This window comes from Gobius niger (genome assembly GCF_951799975.1).
Source record: "Gobius niger genome assembly, chromosome: 17".
Lineage (NCBI taxonomy): Eukaryota > Metazoa > Chordata > Actinopteri > Gobiiformes > Gobiidae > Gobius > Gobius niger.
Window position 1 is genome coordinate 15,453,926 of NC_136868.1, and position 18,980 is coordinate 15,472,905.

An 18,980-nucleotide genomic window follows, 5' to 3' on the forward strand; every position below is an offset into this window, starting at 1 on the left:
GTAGGGGAAGGAAAATAATTTAACATTTTTATACTTTGTATAGTCCCTTTAAAGCAGGCTAGCTGATACGCTGAGACGCTCCACATTGCCCCTTCTATGCAGCAGTGTCATTCATGGCGAAGTGGTTGAAGTGGTGGAGAAGTACAAATATCTCGGTTCTTGGATTGACAACAAGTGGTTTGATGCAAATACAGACTCGGTCAGCAGAGAATCTATCTTTTAAGGAAACTGAACTTTTAATGTACATAAAAGGATTCTCTGCAACTTTAACTGCTGTTTCAGAGTCTGTTAACTTTTTTATTTGTTTGCTGGTTCAAGAGGTTCAAGGTTTCAAAGATAAAAAATAACCTGCAAAACATTGTCAGAATCTGCTCTAAAATCACTGGAGTTAAACAAAGAGACCTACAGTCTCTATGGGAGGAGCAGGCGCTAAATGTATCTTGGGTCAGCCTCTCCATGCTCTGTCCTCAGAGTTTTCGCTAATGCCTCCGGGACATCGCTTTTATATGTATATGTACCTTTGTCCCCTCTGTCATTGAACTGTTGAATTCTGAAGAGACCTTTTTGCAAATGTGTTGACCAATGTTCTGTTCTGAAGTTTGCTACAAAATAATTGCCCTTTGGGACCAATAAAGTTTTCTGAATCAGAATCTGAGCTCTGTCGTTTAGACCTCTGTAAACATGTTCGGAAATGCCTGAGATTCTTGGAATACTCTTTCTCTAATGTACGCGGATGCTCCTGAACATGATTCAAATTTGCAGAGTGAACTGAAACTTCCAGTATAGTTGCATTCACAATACATGAAGGTAAAATCGCAAACAGAACGTGCAGCCTTGTTGTTATGTCCAACATTGCAATAGCTTTTTACCCTCTCACCTCCCACCTTAACCAAGTGCATTTTCTCCAGTCTGGCTTTACCCAAATCTAAAATCATCTGGACTGGAGAGCAACAGTGTAACGCCTCATTTGAAAGCGTTGTATTTTTATTTGCTTTTTTTTTTAGTCATTGCATTTTTGTCGTGTTACGTTTCCCGCTTTGATGACACTTTTTTGTTACGTTTTCAGTCTCGTTTTCGTCGCTATTTTGACACTGTTTTTTTTCAAGAACCTTTTAGATTTGGGTAATGCCAAACTGGAGAAAATGTGCTCGGTTCAGGTGGGGGTTAAGAGGTTTGCATAAGGAAGCACAAACTGTAAACAAAATGAGAGGGATGTTGATTTTATGAATGGAAACTTTGCACTGAAAATGATACTCTGCACATTTCCTAAAAATCTGGTCAAAAACATAATACGAAGGAAGTTTACAGTCCAATATGCAAAAAGCTACATTTATGATCTCTGATGGTGCTGCGAGGAGAGCATCCTGACACAATGGTTATCTGTGTGGGCCGGGTAGAGGAGAGGGAGTTGTTTTTGTGGCAGAAAAGTCAGGTCAGGGTTTTCTGTTTTCAGTTTAGCCACTCAGCAAGGTCATTCTGTTGTAATCAGTACTCCTTTTCAAAAGCAAGGGCGAAATATTTTTGGTTGTTATAAAACTGTTTTCCCTCCACAAACACATGCACCTTCCACAGGATATTCTCCAGGTAATTTTATGAATTTATATGGGAGATTTTGAGTGTGAAACTAGCACTGTAGTCCTTGAAAACCCACTGCACCGATCCAGATTTTTTGTTACGATACCGATACTTGGTTTTGAGTATTTGCTGATACCCGACATTTACCAACACCACTTTCTTAAAAGTGACTTTCTCTGAGTGAAATTTTGAATTGACTCTTTTCTCCATTTTACAATCAATAAAGTCATATTTTCTTGCAATGATATTACGTACCCCAACTTCTCTCGCAGGGACGGGGACAGAGACAGCGTCTTCTACTACTATGTGCGGAGTGATATGAAAGACCTGTATTACAAGCACGTACGAGAGGTCCCCTATCAGAAAACAATGACCGGTAGAACGTTGGAAAATCCCATTCAAGTCAATTGAGCGTTGTACTTGTGTTGTGAAGAGCCGTATAATAAATGAATATAAACAACTCACATGAAGTGATCTGATCATTACAAATATGTTAAATCAGTTATTTCTTAAACTAAAATACAAACACTTGGCTTCAGCAGTGGTCGATTTTAATTTTTAGGTTACTTAAGGTAATTCTGTCATAGTTTCTGACCCAGCCTTGATTAGCTTCTGTTAGCATTAGCATGCTAACACTAGCTTTAGCATACTGATGCTAACCACAGCGATTGAATTCTCACTTGAATTCTTCACTTTCCAATGACATACAGCATGCCCATATTCACTTAGATTTAGTGTTGTGTTTTAAAGTGGTGAGTGCCAAACCTGGTATTTGTTCAGTATCGGATATTTGGAGCTGATACTCAATATCGTATGTTTTTCAGTATCGGCTCCTATATCGGATCGGTGCATCCCTACGATAACGCTCCATTCTTTGGCAGAAGGTTTCGCTTTCTTAACATTATCCTCATGTTTGTAGTCATCTGTTCATTTAAGACTTTTTATCACACAAACTCACATTTACTACAGTAGTGCCTGTTTTGCATATGTTTATATTATTTACATTTATTCAGCACATTCTTCTTCCACATCTGTCTCATTTAAAACCTCTTTTTATATCTATTTCAATCGCTCCGTGAACAGCTTTGCCCAAATTTCCCTACAGGCCCCATTAAAGTTCCATTGTATCTTATATGAGCGATAAAGTAAACAGTTTCATTAGCTGCAGTGATCACAGAGGAGCCGTACAAAATAATAAGTGTGAGGGGCCGTGGGACCAGCTCTGGATGTGGCTTTGGGAAATCAGGAGAGTCTCGGGGGGACGCACTGCTGTCGGCTGCTCCCGGGGCAGCAGGAGCACCGGTCACACTCCAGTCAATAGAAACATGTACAGACTATCTCAGCACACGCTGAGGCACAGGCACACTGGAACCGACTGGCATGATAATGTCTTTTACTGCATGTGTTGATATTGTTAAAAATAATCATGACACAATATATTTTAACATGTAAAATCTCATCTTCATTTCACCATTTGAGCTTTTTTCTAATTCAAACTCCTTGACATATCAATGCTAATTTAAATCTTATATTTAAATGTTGAATAAAATATGATCTTCCCGTTAGTGTTGACTGAAACAACTCCATAGATTTCCATAATATAATATCAGATGAAGACTAATGCATGCTGGAGTGCATACTGGCAGCATTTCTAGTTTGTTTCCACCTCTAGTTGTGTAGAACAGTTGCACAGAGCACTTTGTCCTGTCACTGAGGCGGCAGATCAATATTATAGCACCATACAGCAACACTCAGCTTTGGACCCCTGCAGCCATGTGCCTCCACTAGGGAGTCAACATTCCGGGCATTTTCAATGTTGGAAATTTTACAAGGGAACTGAATTAATGGGAATGAACATGGCATTGACACAGCTGAAGGATTCACCTTTACAGAAAAATATTAAAGTCCTTTATCCAGGCACAATTCAACAAAGCATGCAAAAATATCATGTTTATATGTTTTGACAGTTTTATATTTCTGAGCTACAGTTTCCAGTGAAAGTTCCCGGCAACTTTCTGGAAATTTATCTAGAATGTTCTGCCTCTTTGCAAGCCTCCACAGACCGCAGCAACACATTTGCATTCTCATTTTGTGTTTTTAAAGCCTCGCCAAAGGCAGCCATCATTACCTCATTGATTAACTATAAACTGCTCCAGTGTGGCCAACAGTGAGAGAAAACCCAGTGGACCAAAGTGAACTTTCCAAAGAGCGTCTTGTCAGGAAACCTCCCTGAGGTGAGCCCTGGGTGACAGCTGCTGTGGGTAAATGCCAGGAGCCCAACCATACTACAGCATCCTGACACAGAGAACATACTGTAAACAAAATGACTACACAGAGTCAGAACAACAATTTATTTGCAATCATTGTTTTATTATTATTTTATTTCAATGCCATCCACAAAGTAGTGATGGGACACTTAAAGGAACAGGCCACCATTTTTCCATACTGAGACATGTTCTTACCTGAGCGTAGACGAGATGATACGTACCTGTCTGGTCTTTGTGTATACCCGTGGAAGAGCGTGGTAGCTTCCAACTTCACCCCCGTTTGGAGCTATAGGAATATGCTGGGAGAGGCTAAATGCTAACAACATCTTTGGTCTTTGTGCGTGACTGAGCGCACGCACAAAGACCAAGCAGGTACACATCAACTTGTCTAAGCTCAGGTAAGAACATATCTCAGTGTGGAAAAACGGTGGCCTGTTCCTTTAAATATCCATAGCACGCCATGAAAATCTTTCCTTCATGTGGCTGTCATGTTCCCATGAATTGTGCAGGAGGATCTTCTAGACAAGGCTGTGATATGAACAAAGCATGTGTTGTATGATGCAACATAGAAAACACAAACATAGAACAACTGTGGCAATGGCTTTGTTATTCAATTTGCTGCTTCCATTAATAGCAGGCGCACTCTTTTACGCCCGCCTTTGTTTTGTTGCTGTTTTGATGCTTAGTGGCAGTATGTAATTAAAGTTCTGATGAAAAATGTCATGAATTGGAAACAAAAGATGGAGTAGAGAATAATAAGCCAGCCAATAATCTGCCAGGTTTGTTTTACATTTTCTGTGTCGCATCATTGCAGTAACAGTCTTTACATCTGGGTTAGCGTCTCTGGTTCAAATCCATCGGGCACCAAGATTACCCCTAACAGTTGTACGGGCAAATGAAGTATCTACTGAAGTTTCTTTTCAACAATCATTCTTGCATCATCCACTTTGAATCAAGCTGTTGTACTGTACAAAGCCACTAGATGTCTGTAGCGTAGTAGTAAATATACATTACTTCTACTTCTCCTCTTCTGCACTTGACCTTCTTGCTTTTTGAGTTGGCATATCTATAAAAAAATAAATAGAAATGCACGTACACAATTTAGCATCTACAAATGTGTAAGATAAAATGACCGTATATGTGATCACTTGCTTAAATGTGCTGCTTTGCTTTGAAGTGTAAAACGACCTGGTTGCCATTTCACAGCAGGAACACGGAACTTGTAAGATTGTAATCATCGATATGTATTTTCACACTTTTCCTGTGCTCGGTTTGGGTTGTACGTCGACGTTGCTTTCAAGTCATGTAAGCTGTTGGCTACGACATGAAACCATCTTCCATGCTGGGAGCTCCATCGAGTGAATTATTTATTATAAACAGTAGATGGTAAACATAATGTCCCTGGCTTGTAATTTATTATACATTATAGCTGTGCTGTGCTTTTTGCATTTGCATTGGACCCATAGGCTTTAGTGTGGTTCTTTTATAGCAGTGAATATATGAATGTCCTGACCTAAAAATCTCTCCGGGAAACTCCTCCTCCCTGTCATTATGCAAATCACTATTGTGCATGTACTTATATTTTGAGGCAGGAGTGGGTGCTTTACAACGTTATTAATGTGTGTGTAGGCTGCGAAACGGTTCTATTCATATCAATAGAGAGCTGAGAGTGACAGGTCAGAGGGAGTTTTTTGGAAGCCTGTTACTTTCATAGCACCACCCACAGTATTACAGAAATAAAGTTTTCCATTGATGAGAAACAATTACAACATGCACATTATGAGAAAAAAACTGATTATGCATCGATAAAAAGGAAGTTTCCGGTGGATCTCAGTGACATTGCGATAGACTGTGGCTTAGGGGTCTTGCATCACATAATAATGCAATAACAGTAATTTTGCCATATATATATATATAGTGCAAACTGTTATGTCTCAACTCTTTGTGTGTGTTTCTGTGTTGCAGCAAAGGGGAGGCCGCAGCCATCGAGACGGAGCTGCTGAAGGACTACAGGTTTGGGCAGCAGCAGCTCATAGAGATCTGGGGACAGGCCTGCGCTCTCGCCATCACCAAGGTCAGGGCACAGGGCCGGGACACTTTGCTTTTGTTGTGACAAGCAGCACAAAAAGGGCAAGCGAAGCATATTCTGGCATGTATTTGTATTATTCAGTGCAGGCTTTTGGTAAAATAAAAGGATATATGTGCAATGAAAGGTGGTGTTATGGTTAGATAAAACAATGCATCGCCTTTTTTGAGTCGAACAGTTCAGCTTTAATTACACATTTTAGACGTCACCAATATGTGTGAATCAGCAACCGCTAATCAAATGATGTAATTAACATATTAAATAAATGCATTTTTAATAGGTTTAAATTATGCATTTGAACATATTAATAATAATGTTTAAATTCATTATTATTAATAAGTATGTGTATCGGGAAGACTTTACAAACTAAAATATTTCTGATAATATAATAAAATAAGTCACTGGAAGCTTATAATCTGGTTCCATTATTAAAGTTTGACAGGGACTGTATAAGAATGATCTCAGCACTGCTTCAAAAATGATGAGACCTTACATTATGTTGTAAAGTTGGAAGCTAAATCCTCTTCCCGTTGGCTTATCTCTCTCTCTGCTGCCCCCTGCTGTGCACACTTATATTTAAAATACTTCTCTACAGTTTTAAGTTAAATTATTTGCACCCAAGAGTTTGAGAGTAATGCAATTACATTTTTTTGTTTGTACTGTGATTCCCTACTAGGGGACCACTGGGGTTATGGGTGACGGTGGCTATTTGGACAGGAGCACGACTGATTAGGATTGTTGTATGTTTTTTAGTAAAACATTTTGAGTTCAGAGATGAATTTAAACAGTATATATAGCGAAGAATAATTTGAAAAAAATATATATTGTTAAATAAATAATAAAAAATAAATCTGTATTTGAGGGAGGGGGTAATCCAAGTAAGTAAAAACTACACACGACTCCAACCTTATCTGTTTGAGTCTGGACTTGACACAGAGGAGCTGCTTGTACTTGCTTGTTCAATTTCATCCCACATTGAACGATCCCAGAGGTTACACAATGAAATCTCTCAATTACCACCAGATCGTTGTGTGTATACAACACACTGGTTCAGCCACAGCTGCTGCGACTTAGGCTCACCTCATTTGCATTGACTTCATGTTCAAATGCCTATTTCTAAAGAGGCCCTAACTTCCTGGGACATCCACTCCATAAACACAATTGAACATCTCCTCAACGCACGATGCGCCTCACCAAAACTAAGTCCAGAAGCGCCCGAGATGGTCAAAATGTCCCCTTGCTCTGCTGTTTATCCGGGCCGAGAGCGCAGAGCAGACCACAGAGTTGGTTTAGTGCCAGGCCGGTTTCCTCCGAGAGCCCTTGAAGAGGCTGTGATGGCGGACATGACACTCGAAACCCAGCTCAGCGGCGGTGAGAAAGAGCTGCGGAGTGAGGGAGAGAGACATCAGACACACACGTCAATAAAACAGTCACTGATGGAGACGACAGATGGATAGACAGCACTGAAGACTATAAATGTTTCAGACAGATGCTGCAATAACTCCCCTGCATCATTCATTATCGGGTACACATGATTGCAGCTAATCCTTTTTTTTCCCTACTCTTTAATAAGCCCCTCCCAGTTTCAGTGCAGACTTATAGAATAAACTTCAAATTCTGTGTTTCTTATTATGATATAAGCCAAAATAATATGACACAAAAAGATCAAATTCTATGACCTGATAAATTGAAGTTCAACACTTAATGTGGTGTCATAAAGCAATAGCAATAGTAATAGATTTGCTTTTTCAGTTTTGTATTAATTTCCCATTGCTAATTTTAAATGCATTACCATATGAGAAGTAAATATAAATCTTAACCACACATCAAAAAGTGTTGTCTAAACTACAGGCTTGGTTTTATGCATAACAAATTCCTTATGGAGACAGATTTTCAGAGGACATTAAACCAACTAAATAATCGCATTCTTTGTTTATTGCTCATTGTGATTTCAATCATATTGCTGTTAATTGTCCAGGCCTTATCTGGACTTGAGATATTTTGTCTCTTCCCAGAAGAGACAAAATGATTTGAAATGCATACCCTCCTGTGGGGGAAGAGTTAGACATGCCGTCAGCTCGATTGTTTATTTTGGCTTACGAGGTTGTTAAATTTTAAAGTCTTTGTCTACAATGGAAATTCGGATGACTGAGGTCTCTACAAACATGTCACGATATTTTGCTTGCCTTTATTTTCAATATTTATCTCTTAGCTTTCCAATAATACAGCACAAGTCATGTTCCAATTCAGAGTCTATCAAATAAAAATTATATTACTTTTCACATCCATCCAAATCTGACGCCGTTTCCTGAAATCCACAACCCTGATAAATAGCTGCTAAAGTTATACGATTGCATGCAAAATATGTTTTATTATCCCACTCTACCAACAAATCCAACAGAATGACCTAACCAGACATGGCTCATCAGGGCTTATAGTGGACTACTGTTCACAAGCTGCTAAAACAAGAGCAGTTGGTGAACATTGTTGGTGTTTATCTGCTGTGTAATCACTGACTGAGGTAAGACTGACTTTATGAGGTGTTAGCCTTGCTGTGGCCTTTTCCAGGACTTTAATATTGCTCTCTAAGGTGCAAAAGGAACAAATGATGTTTTTAAAAGAGCATGTTGGTGTGAAATTTCGTCATTATTTCACATGCCCGTGAAGCTGAGTTCACACTTACAACTGGAAGAAAGCGATTATAGACATAAAATGGCTCATTCACAATGCAGCGAGTCATCGCCACGTCCTCGAAACAAATCACAGTTATTGATGTCAAGCGAGGCGCTAGGTTGAGTGCTTTAGCGAATCCTAATGCATATAATAATTGATTCTACTTGTGATAGAGCTGTTGAGGGCTATAGAGGAATGTTGTTACTTGCAGTAGAAATTATACTCATGTCATGATCTGAAAATGAATAGCAGATAATTTATAACACCTGGTTAAAGGAAACAACGTCCAAAATGCAACATATGTTAGGAGGGGACATAATAATAATGATTGGACTGTATTCTGTCTTATAGGTAAAAGCAGGCCAGGATATTAGTTTCACAGCTAAGTATAGTCAACTGTGTTCAGATCATTTCCACACAATAATATGTGAGTTATGATCATTCTATTCAAGACTATTTTAATAAGGAAAACCAGAAGTTTGTAATACTTATTTTGTTATAGGACTGCCTAGTAACTTGATTTCTTATTTCCAATTAGGCTGTGACATCGCCTGCATTCCTGCTATTTGGTTTCAAAAGAAAATAAATCATTACCACAGTAATAGCAATCCCCACCTTGCATTCCCTGTTGCTATAGCAACATCAAATACAGTATGTGTGCATGATTTCCTTGCCCTTTTTTCAGCCAATGAGACGAGAGGATGTAGCATTTTTACTCAAACCAATTTCATTTTGCACAGTGTAGGTACCATCGACTGGATAAGAGATCCAGGATAAGAAATGGATAAGAGATGGATAAGAGATCACCGGTAGCTTTTTTATGTCGAAAAGCAGCAGTAATGATTGACAAGAGTGGCAGTAACGGATTAGCTCCACCACATCTACTTCCTCTATAAACATTATCATTACCCCAACAGCGTGACCTCTTCTCTTGACACGGTGGTCTCCTAAATCGAGCCACAAGATCCTGGTCCAGCTACTGCTGACATTGTGCCGGCCCCATGACATCACTGCTATTTAGGGAAAATTACAGCTGACTTACACAGGGATGCAGACAGTATGTTAGCACTGAACTCACGACTGGCACGCGCTCTGACTCCAAATACACCGCAGAGACAAACGCGTATTCATTTAGCGGTGCAGGGACCCCTCAGCTGCCAGTCAGATTATAGGTTTTCAGTAAGTGATCTTTAGTGCAGGCTGCAGTGGTCCAGACGTGATCCTGTGTGGGGCTATCAGTCTTTTCAACACCTGGCTGTGCACAGGGGAGGCTTTTGTTACAGCACAGCAGACCTCAAATCTGTATTTAAAGCTTCTGTACCTAACTTTTATCCAGCCTATAAACAGACTAAGCAACTGCTTAGGGCCCCGATGCAACCAGGGGCCCCCGAAGAGTGCCTATATATTTACTGCAAAAAAATATTCAAATAATGTTGTGATAACTGCAGTACAATACTCAATATAGTTAACAAAATATTAAAATTCTGTTTATTTAGCCTAGTTAAATATGTTGCATTACATTACATTTTGCATACATTTATTTTTGAATTGTTCTAGTGTGTTAAATGTGCTTATTGTTAACGCTGTCTAAAAGGACCCTTCCCCTCAAGAAGTGAGAATTATAACTTCAGCAAAGGGCCATGCACTATAAGAGTACAGTCATCAATATTGAGACTGATCAGCACAAGTTTAACGAGGGCCCCAAGTCAAATTTTGCTCAGGGCCCCATGGAGGGCCTGTGCAGTAGAGTAACGTATTGTTCTCCCCGATAGAGAGGAAAGGGATTATTTGTATGGCTTTTTTTGTCATGACAGAAGTATTTGACAATTCACAATTATTCTTCTATTTCATTTCACTCGGTGATGTTGTGATGTTAAGCTTTGTAGCTTTGTAGACCCTCCAATCAACACTAATCACTCACTTTTCCCAAACAGTCTCCCATTTGGATACTACCCAAGCACATCCCTGCTTAGCTTCTGATATATGTGACGAGATCGGGATTTCACAAGGTGTTAGAATATAGTAATAATTATGATAATGCATTGTTTTATGTTGACGCATTACATTATTCATTCACTCCATACTGGTGGTGGTAAGATACAATTGTAGCCACAGCTGTCCTGCGGTAGACAGACGGAAGCAAGGCTTTTAATCTGCGCCATCGGCCCCTCCGACCACTACCAACCACTCATGCACACGCTACATTCATATTATAAAAGCAGCAATTTGTAAAAAATAAAATAAAATAAAAAAAGACATTAGCTGTGCATCATATTTTAAAGCGCCGTTATCAATCATAAAACCCGGAACTATGCGTTAGACTGGAACCTTTCGCTTTTATGCTGACAGTAAACACCGCTTCCTAGTCTGAATGATGTAAAATGTGCATATAAATTCAAACACATGAAGAATGTGAGTAAGGGAAGGGTTTAGGCCAGCTCAGAAGAGTTTGGGCCGAGCTAACAAATTCCTCCCCATGTTGCTATTTGAGAACTATTGCTAATCATAGTGAATTATTTCACTACAACTATTTAAGATATCTACCTCTATAGCAACTGATGCCACCCACCCGCCTTTTTATTTAAGCAATGCTCTTATACAGTGTTACCATTTTACTCATAATGTGGTCATTTGAACGAGCGAATTTGAGTGAATTTGAATTTGAATAAGAGAAATGAATGCACTTTTTAACGATATTCTGATTTTCATAATACTTAAACTTGTTTACCACCAGAAATAAGGAATACTATTATTGGTTTATTCATGTAAAATGTACTAATTTAAAATCCACTCTAGTGCAATATCTAGTTGCTTTCCACTTATCTGCCACACAGTAGTGAATTTGCAGAAGCCCTTCTGTCACCCCTTCAGGCTCTCTGGACTTTATTTGCACTTTTGGGACCACTGATCATATTTGTCAGCCTAGGTTTCTGTTTTCAGACTGATTAGAGGCGAAAGCACATGTGCATTTGCCCTCCATTTCACAGGGACATCCCGTAGAGGCCATATTACAATCAACACAGCTGTATTTGTGAAGTGTGAAGAGGCCTCTGCTCATGTTACACTGCCCAGAGTGAATGTGCTCACTACTATAGATGAAGGTGTTGTATTTTTGTTTCCATAACCTAATGCATTCATTGCTCTACCACAAATGTAGGTGCATTGGAACAGCTTTTTACCTCAGCAGAAGTGAAGACTCAGTGTTTTGTTGGTCCTCACAGTTTATTTTCAGTAGCTTCAATTTATCAAAGGTAGTACAAGAATGTAATGTTTCATATTTATTTGAGGGGGACCTGGCTTAAAGGGACTATACAGAGTTTAAAAATGTTAAACAATTATGTGTTTTCCTCCCCCAACATGGTCCAACAATGTGTAGAATGAGCCCAGACCTGTTCACCACAACTGCCTCTAAAATCCTGCACTGTCACTCAAAAACGTGTTACTTTGGGTCCGAATTGCCGTCATGCACGAGCTTAATATAGAAGCTGCAGTTACACGTATGACCTGAGGTGGCAGTAGTGGGTATAAATGGCAAACTTGCATCTAGCCCCTTTAAAGGTATAGGATGGATAAAACTAGATCATAATAATGGGCCAATCCCAGCATCATGAGGGAGAGATTCCTTGAACTAAAACCAGACTCAAATATTAGCAATCTCAGTAATTGTTCTCAAGAGAGTTTCCTTTGAAACAGTGTGTTCATATACACCTCAAGCCTTATAAAAATCTCCAACAACCAGCGCTACCAAATGGAAAAATCCACCCATCAGCACACAACTTCATAAAAAATACAAAATAAAGGTTGAAAAACACTGCACTAATAAGGCTGGAATATGGTGTCTCGTCTGGGGGAATTATTATGGTCTGGCAGTGTGTTTGTACCTGTTCCAAACAAGGATTAATAAGGAGGGCATTGTCATAAGGTGTGACAGTATTATTTCTTCTTCTGGATAGAAGGAAGGAACTTTACCCAGCGGCAGCGCTTCAGACACCCAAACTTTTGGAAGGCTGTGTGTAAAGCCCCACTGATGCCGTTGCCCAGTTAATTAACTTGATATCTCACACACACAATAGAGAACATAGTCTCCACGTCACGCATTGTTCGTCTGTCCGAAACTTTCTCAGACTTATCAGTTGTCGACCACATGGACCCGGCGTTCCATTATTTATGGAAATGAAATACTGTGGCCTTTTAAGCCTTCTTCTTTCTACTCTGCTCTCTGAAACTTCTCTTTCCATTCCATGTGTGCTGCGGCTGAGGCCCGTCGCGCTCATAACTCTCTCCATCTCTCTCAGGCTTGTCGATGATTTCTCAGTTGAGCTCTCGTCTCTTCTCTGTGTGTCATCGATGCTTATAATGTGCTTTTAGATCCACTGCTTCCAATTATACAGCCCAGGAACAGCCTGTTTATCACGAAATGACGCTGCTCCTGTCGTGAATGCATTAACCAAAGTGGAAATAGAGCTGTTTTACGCTTCCAAGACTCAGGCACAACAGGTATTATCATATCCACCAGGGCCAACACGTCGTTTAGTTTACGATTCTCTGTGAAATGGATGCTAAATAGTGCACAGTTACAGCCCATAATGACACGCATTAGCAAGCTGTAGCTCGACTAATAAAAGGTTAGATCTCCCATTTGGACTATGGCAATGAAGGTTTTAAATGTCGTAAGTACAAATAATTGTGGAGATACTACACTACAGCGCAGTTTACGGCGAGTGTAAGAGATGCTAACCAGGCGTTTGGGAGTGATTTAAAATAATTCTGTTCCAAAGAGAATTTGTATGTAATATATCAGAGAGAGAAAAAAAGGCATTTTCCATGACGCTCTGCTTTCTTGTGACATTCACAGGGTCATAGACTCTCTACTTGGACGGTGTCCTCATTATTAGGGTTAGGTTCATTTTGAAATACACATAAACAATTGTAGTCTACCCATCACACGACTGTTCACATTATTCAAATCTTTTCTAACTAAAGGAAAGAGTTCTTTCAGTTAAATGTCAAAAGTCATCCAACTAATTATCCGACTGCCTTGTAATTTTGCGTCCCATATTTGTCTGATCCTGCAATGACTTCTGTGCACGAGCTGCGGTCTGAACTGTCAGACTGTCTTTATGGCGCTTATAAAACCCGGCTAATTACTGTTACGACCATGGTGTTTTGACACACATTTATTGGGCTGTAATTGGCCAGGAGCACTGTCTCATCGCTTAGTGATCCCTGTGGCTTCAAGAAATTATGCCATGACCTTTAGAGCCGGGAAATTGGTTTCAAACCGGGTTGCTCTAAATTATGCCTAATGAAATTTAAGACGTTTTATGATTGTTTCTGTCCCCAGTTATGACCTTTTGAAGTGTTTAGGGGTAAAACAACAATATTTGAATTTCCAAAAGTAAAAAAAAAGGACAAATGTTGAAATCTAGTTTTATTTAGATTTTTTAAGGGATTTTTTGCATGTCTTTACAACATCTTTCTCAATATGTCCAGTAAATAGTTCCTACTATTACCTTAAAGGCACTAGATGCAAGTTCATTGCAGTCATTTTATGCTCACTACTGCCACCTCAGGTCTTATGCGTAACTGCAGCTTCTATATTAAGCTTGTGCACGACGGCACTTTGGACCCGAATTGACACCTTTTTGAGTGACAGTGCAGGATTTTAGAGGCAGTTGTGGTGAACAGGCCTGGGCTCATTCTACACATTAGGACATGGCTGGAACATGTAGGGGGAGGAAAATACTTAGTTTTAACATTTTTAAACTCCGTATAGTCCCTTTAAAGGAATAGGCCACCGTTTTTACATACTGAGATATATTCTTACCTGAGCTTAGACAAGTTGATTCGTACCTGTCTTTGTGCGTGCACTCCGTCATGCAAATAGACCAAAGACGTTGTTAGAATTTAGCCTCTCCCAGCACATTCCTATAACTCCAAGCTGGGGTGAAGTTAGAAGCGATCAAGCTCTTCCACGTTTCCCCTATTTAAATACGGTTACGTAAAAAGTTACACGATCCAAGTATAGTTACACAAAATAGATTTTCCGATGCGGATAAAAAGGGGAACTATATTGTAAGACGTAATAACACCTTAGGAGCACTTCGACGTCTGCGCAGTGAAGTCGCAGTGCTGGCCATATAATCAAACCAAGCGAACAACAAATAACATATTTAACTCCTCACCTACAAGTCCCTCCATAACCTGGCCCCGCCCTACCTCACCGAGTTCCTGCAACAACCCCAACCCACCCGCCGCCTCCGCTCAGCCAACACTAACCGTCTCACTCCCATCACCCGCACTAATCGCCGGACCTTGGGGGACCGAGCCTTCGCCATCGCCGCCCCTACCCTTTGGAACTCACTCCCATCGCCCATTAGAAACTCTGACTCACTGCCAACCTGTTCAAACTAGCATTTCCTTCAAGGAGCTATACCTGATTTCTTTTCTAGTCATGGAATGAAATTTGTTTTGTCTTCCTTAAGTATATTGTAAACTCAGACATTTGTGGGGAAAACACTGTAGATCTAGTTATAAAGCACTTGTATCAATTTCATGAACTTGGAGGTGTGTTTTCTAGCATTCTTGTGAAAGTGACCCTGAAAAGTGACCCTGCAAGTAGTGAAATGTGCCTATAAACATGTCCCTGTTAAGAATTGGGATGCTACAAATATGTTAGGAAGATTAGGGATGAGTTTGTACCCCTACCAAAATTTCAATCAGGTATAGGGCCTTTAAACCCCTTTTTTGGTTTGTCTTATTCCCCGTGTAAAGCATCTTTGAGTGTCCAAAAAAAGTGATATGTGTTATCCTTATTTTCTACGTAGATAATTCCACCATTGTATAATTCTGTTGAGTCATTTCTTATCTGCCCAAATCCTCAAACTCTTCATTGCAGTACATTTTCTAATTGTATTTCAAGAGCTCAGAGCAGAGGAAGAACAGTAACCCTGAATTCAAATTGTTAACTATGGTGTGAATCAATTACCATAATGATATGAGATAAGATAAGATAAGATAATCCTTTATATGTGCTCATACTCGTGCCCATAGGCAGGTGAATATCTGTTTAACTCGTGTGGAGTGATTTACAGCTATGCTTCCAGCAAACAAAGGTTATGCCAACAGCTCTGAGCAGAGAGAGAGGCTATATATAAACGGAAGCGTCCCGCGGCGAAGACACCAGCGATTTTTCCACCACTGTAAGACCTATTTTAATGACACTGGAGCATTTCCTATAGACGGCAGTAATGATGCCATTTCCACCCCTGTCTGGCATGTTTGGCATGTGGCAGTCTGAACGCCCACTGCAAGGAAAGCCCTTAAACCGACAAGACTCTCTGGAAATAAAATAAGAAACTACTGCAATTTCATCTGAACACATGGACTCTCTCTGAGACCCACTACTTTTTTCTTCATCACTCGGCTTTCAGCGGACACAGGCATCAAACAAAACTGGGAGCGGGGGTGAAAATATTAATATAGCTGCAAAACACAGCAGCACAAGGGGTTAATAATCTTGCCTCATGCAATACATTTTTTGCAGGGTTTGAGCAATAAACAATAACAGTCAAAAAGTGTCCTTGAAAGGGATTATCTCAGCCACTCTATACATGTATTTTTGCTTTTTTTTTTAAACACGACAATAGATTTATTTTGTTTTTGTTAACTAAATGGATATCTAAATGTTGTTTATTTTCCATTCATGTTTCTGTGGTTTCTGTCCATGCTTTAACACTTTCTTCAGTCCACTCTAAATCTCTCTCTCGTCTCTCCCTCAGGCTTATCCTCTCAGCTCGCTAGCGAAGAAGCAGCCAACGGTGCTGGTGATTTGTGGCCCAGATCAAAATGGCTCCATCGGCCTGGTTTGTGCCAGACACCTGCGCATTTTTGTAAGTAAACCGCTTGAAGAGCAGAGGACGCTGCTCATAGTCATTGACAGTAAGTTGAGGTGTTACGAAAGGCTATAAGGAAGTGCGGGTTGGCTACAGGAACAGTGGCTGAGAGTCAGAAAATACTAAGTGGTTTCACAGTTTGTTTTCTAGATTATAGCTCAGTTTCGCGACTCTTTTAAAAATTACCAGGCCAAGTCACATGCGAAAAGAGAGGGATCATGGGTTCAGATACGTAAAAAGAAAACTATTTATATAAAAAATATTCATGTTATTTATACAGGAAAGTTTAGTTTAGTTTATTTGAGCAGTTTAAATTCTGCTCAAAAGGAGTGGGCTGAAGCAAAAGCTTATAAACGCCCACCCCCAGAAAGTACATGATATACAAACAAACTTAGATTTTATGCTTTATGCTTACCTTAACGTAAACATATGCATAATTGTGGCTTTTTAACCTGATTTTGGGCACTTCAGCAGTAATATTTTGCATACTGTAACTTGAAACAACAAGCAGACTTTATCTCTTAATAAGATATGATAAAAATTGGGCTTTATTGATCTCACAATGGAGAAATATACCGGTACTTGTTACATCAGCTCTCAAGTAATAGTAAGGTATCTTATATATCATGAATTATATAAGATAATGGAGCGCCCTCCGCTGGCAGTAGGGGAATTAAACAAGCTAAAAACAGTACTGGTGAAACTTGGAAATTTCTGTTATTCAACTTAAACTGTGAAACTAATATATGATAAATTCATTACATGCAAAGTGAGAAATGTATAGTCTTTATTTGTTATAATTGTGAGTATTATGGCTAAGCTTGTAAAAGCCCCAAATTAAAAATCTCATAAAATTAGAATATTTTGAAAATGGACCGTAAGCCATAATCATCAAAAGGCTTGACATATGTCACTTTGCATGTAGTGAGTCTATGTCATATACATGTCATGTTTACACTAAACTATCAAAACCATAGCACTGAGATAAACTCAGTTTGACACCAGCTCTGGTAGTGTTTAATGGACAGAAGGATGTAGAGCAGAGGTTCTTAACCTTTTCAACCTTGGGGTCCAACCTTTTCAGTGCAAGGTAGTCCAGGGCCCTATCAAACATTTAACCATTTTGTCACTTTTGAAGTGATGTGAACTGAGTAGTTATATTATGGTTTAATAATTCAAATTACTTTTATGGGGGAAAACAGGTATATTGTATTGGATAGAGACTGGAGTGTTACAGAAGCAGTAGAAGCAGAGACCAAAGCGAAATACTATACTCCAGGTATGAGTTTGATGAGGGAATTTAAAAAAAACCTCAATTTTACATGATACAGTTTGTCCCCTTTAACGTTTATATAGGAAAACGTTTTTTGTTTTTTTTTACACTTCACTGTAATTTATTGTTTTCCATTATGGTATACACGAGATGGCAAAAACAGACAGGGAAAAATATCATAGCTCGAATCAAAGTTGAAAACAGTTGTAAATCACAAGTATCCAATGTTCAAGTTTAAAGGAGAAAAACAATCTCACAAAGTCTAGCTTCAGCCTGTGTGCTGATCCTCTCTGGGCCCTCGGAGTGTGATTGGATTTCATGGGAGCTCCTGCTAACACCATAGGAGCTCTTCCCCAATCCCTCTCTCTGTGTGCCACTTCGTCATGATATCATACTATATATTATTTTCTTGTTTAAACCACATGCATCCTGTTCTCAGTTTTCCTTGATACCGCATTATGTCATTGCCCTGCTGAGAGCCCCCTTCAGGCCACATGCTGACTGACAAATCACTTTTGGCGACGCCCCAGTCCTGTCACGATACATTACACATCGTGGTGTAAACTGCACATATTAGTTTAGACATTACAGTAAGATTCAGGGTTTCCTGCTTCCAGACTATGACATTATCGTGAAGAGGAAATATTGGATCTTTGGTTTAGGCAGGAATGCATCGCTACAGATTACCATATGCGACCGACATGGTAGATTTAGTAAGGCAGGCGTAGTTTATATTGAAACCACAGGACAGGAGGGCTGGCTGGACTGACTGGCTGCGTCTTTCTTACAGCGGGGGTCAAGGATGAGCTCAGAAGGCAATATTTCACTTCTCCAATTCAGTCGTGTTTAAAACGGCTCCAAACCACATGAACAAATGAGCCTCAGTGCATTTCTGACCAACTGAAGAACATGCATATATTTACGGTAATCCTAACCTACCATTGAGACAGGCCAATTCGATGTTTCTCTGTCAAAGAGTGGCACAAAACGTTTATGTGCCTACCAGGAGGTCTACCCACAATGCCACACAATCCCATTTGTGGTTTGAAATAGTTTGCTGCCTGTGTTTTAATCATCATCATTTAAGGCAAACCAAGACTCACTGCAGAATGAATATATTTCCGCCTCTACAAAGTCTGTCTGATGAGCTCAGACAGAGATCTTCAGCGTGTTACTAGAACGAGACGAGCAACTTCGGGCCTTAGGCGGGA

General features: G+C 39.7%; 1 protein-coding gene across 1 annotated transcript in view; it reads left to right on the forward strand.

Moving 5' to 3' along the window:
- The window catches only part of yjefn3 (YjeF N-terminal domain containing 3), a 71,628-nt gene that overhangs the window by 45,029 nt on the left and 7,619 nt on the right, over nucleotides 1-18,980 (forward strand). The window contains exons 2-3 of the mRNA XM_079574703.1: nucleotides 5,808-5,916; nucleotides 16,383-16,493. Coding sequence (XP_079430829.1) covers nucleotides 5,808-5,916; nucleotides 16,383-16,493 — 220 coding nt within the window. The remainder of the gene's footprint in view (nucleotides 1-5,807; nucleotides 5,917-16,382; nucleotides 16,494-18,980) is intronic.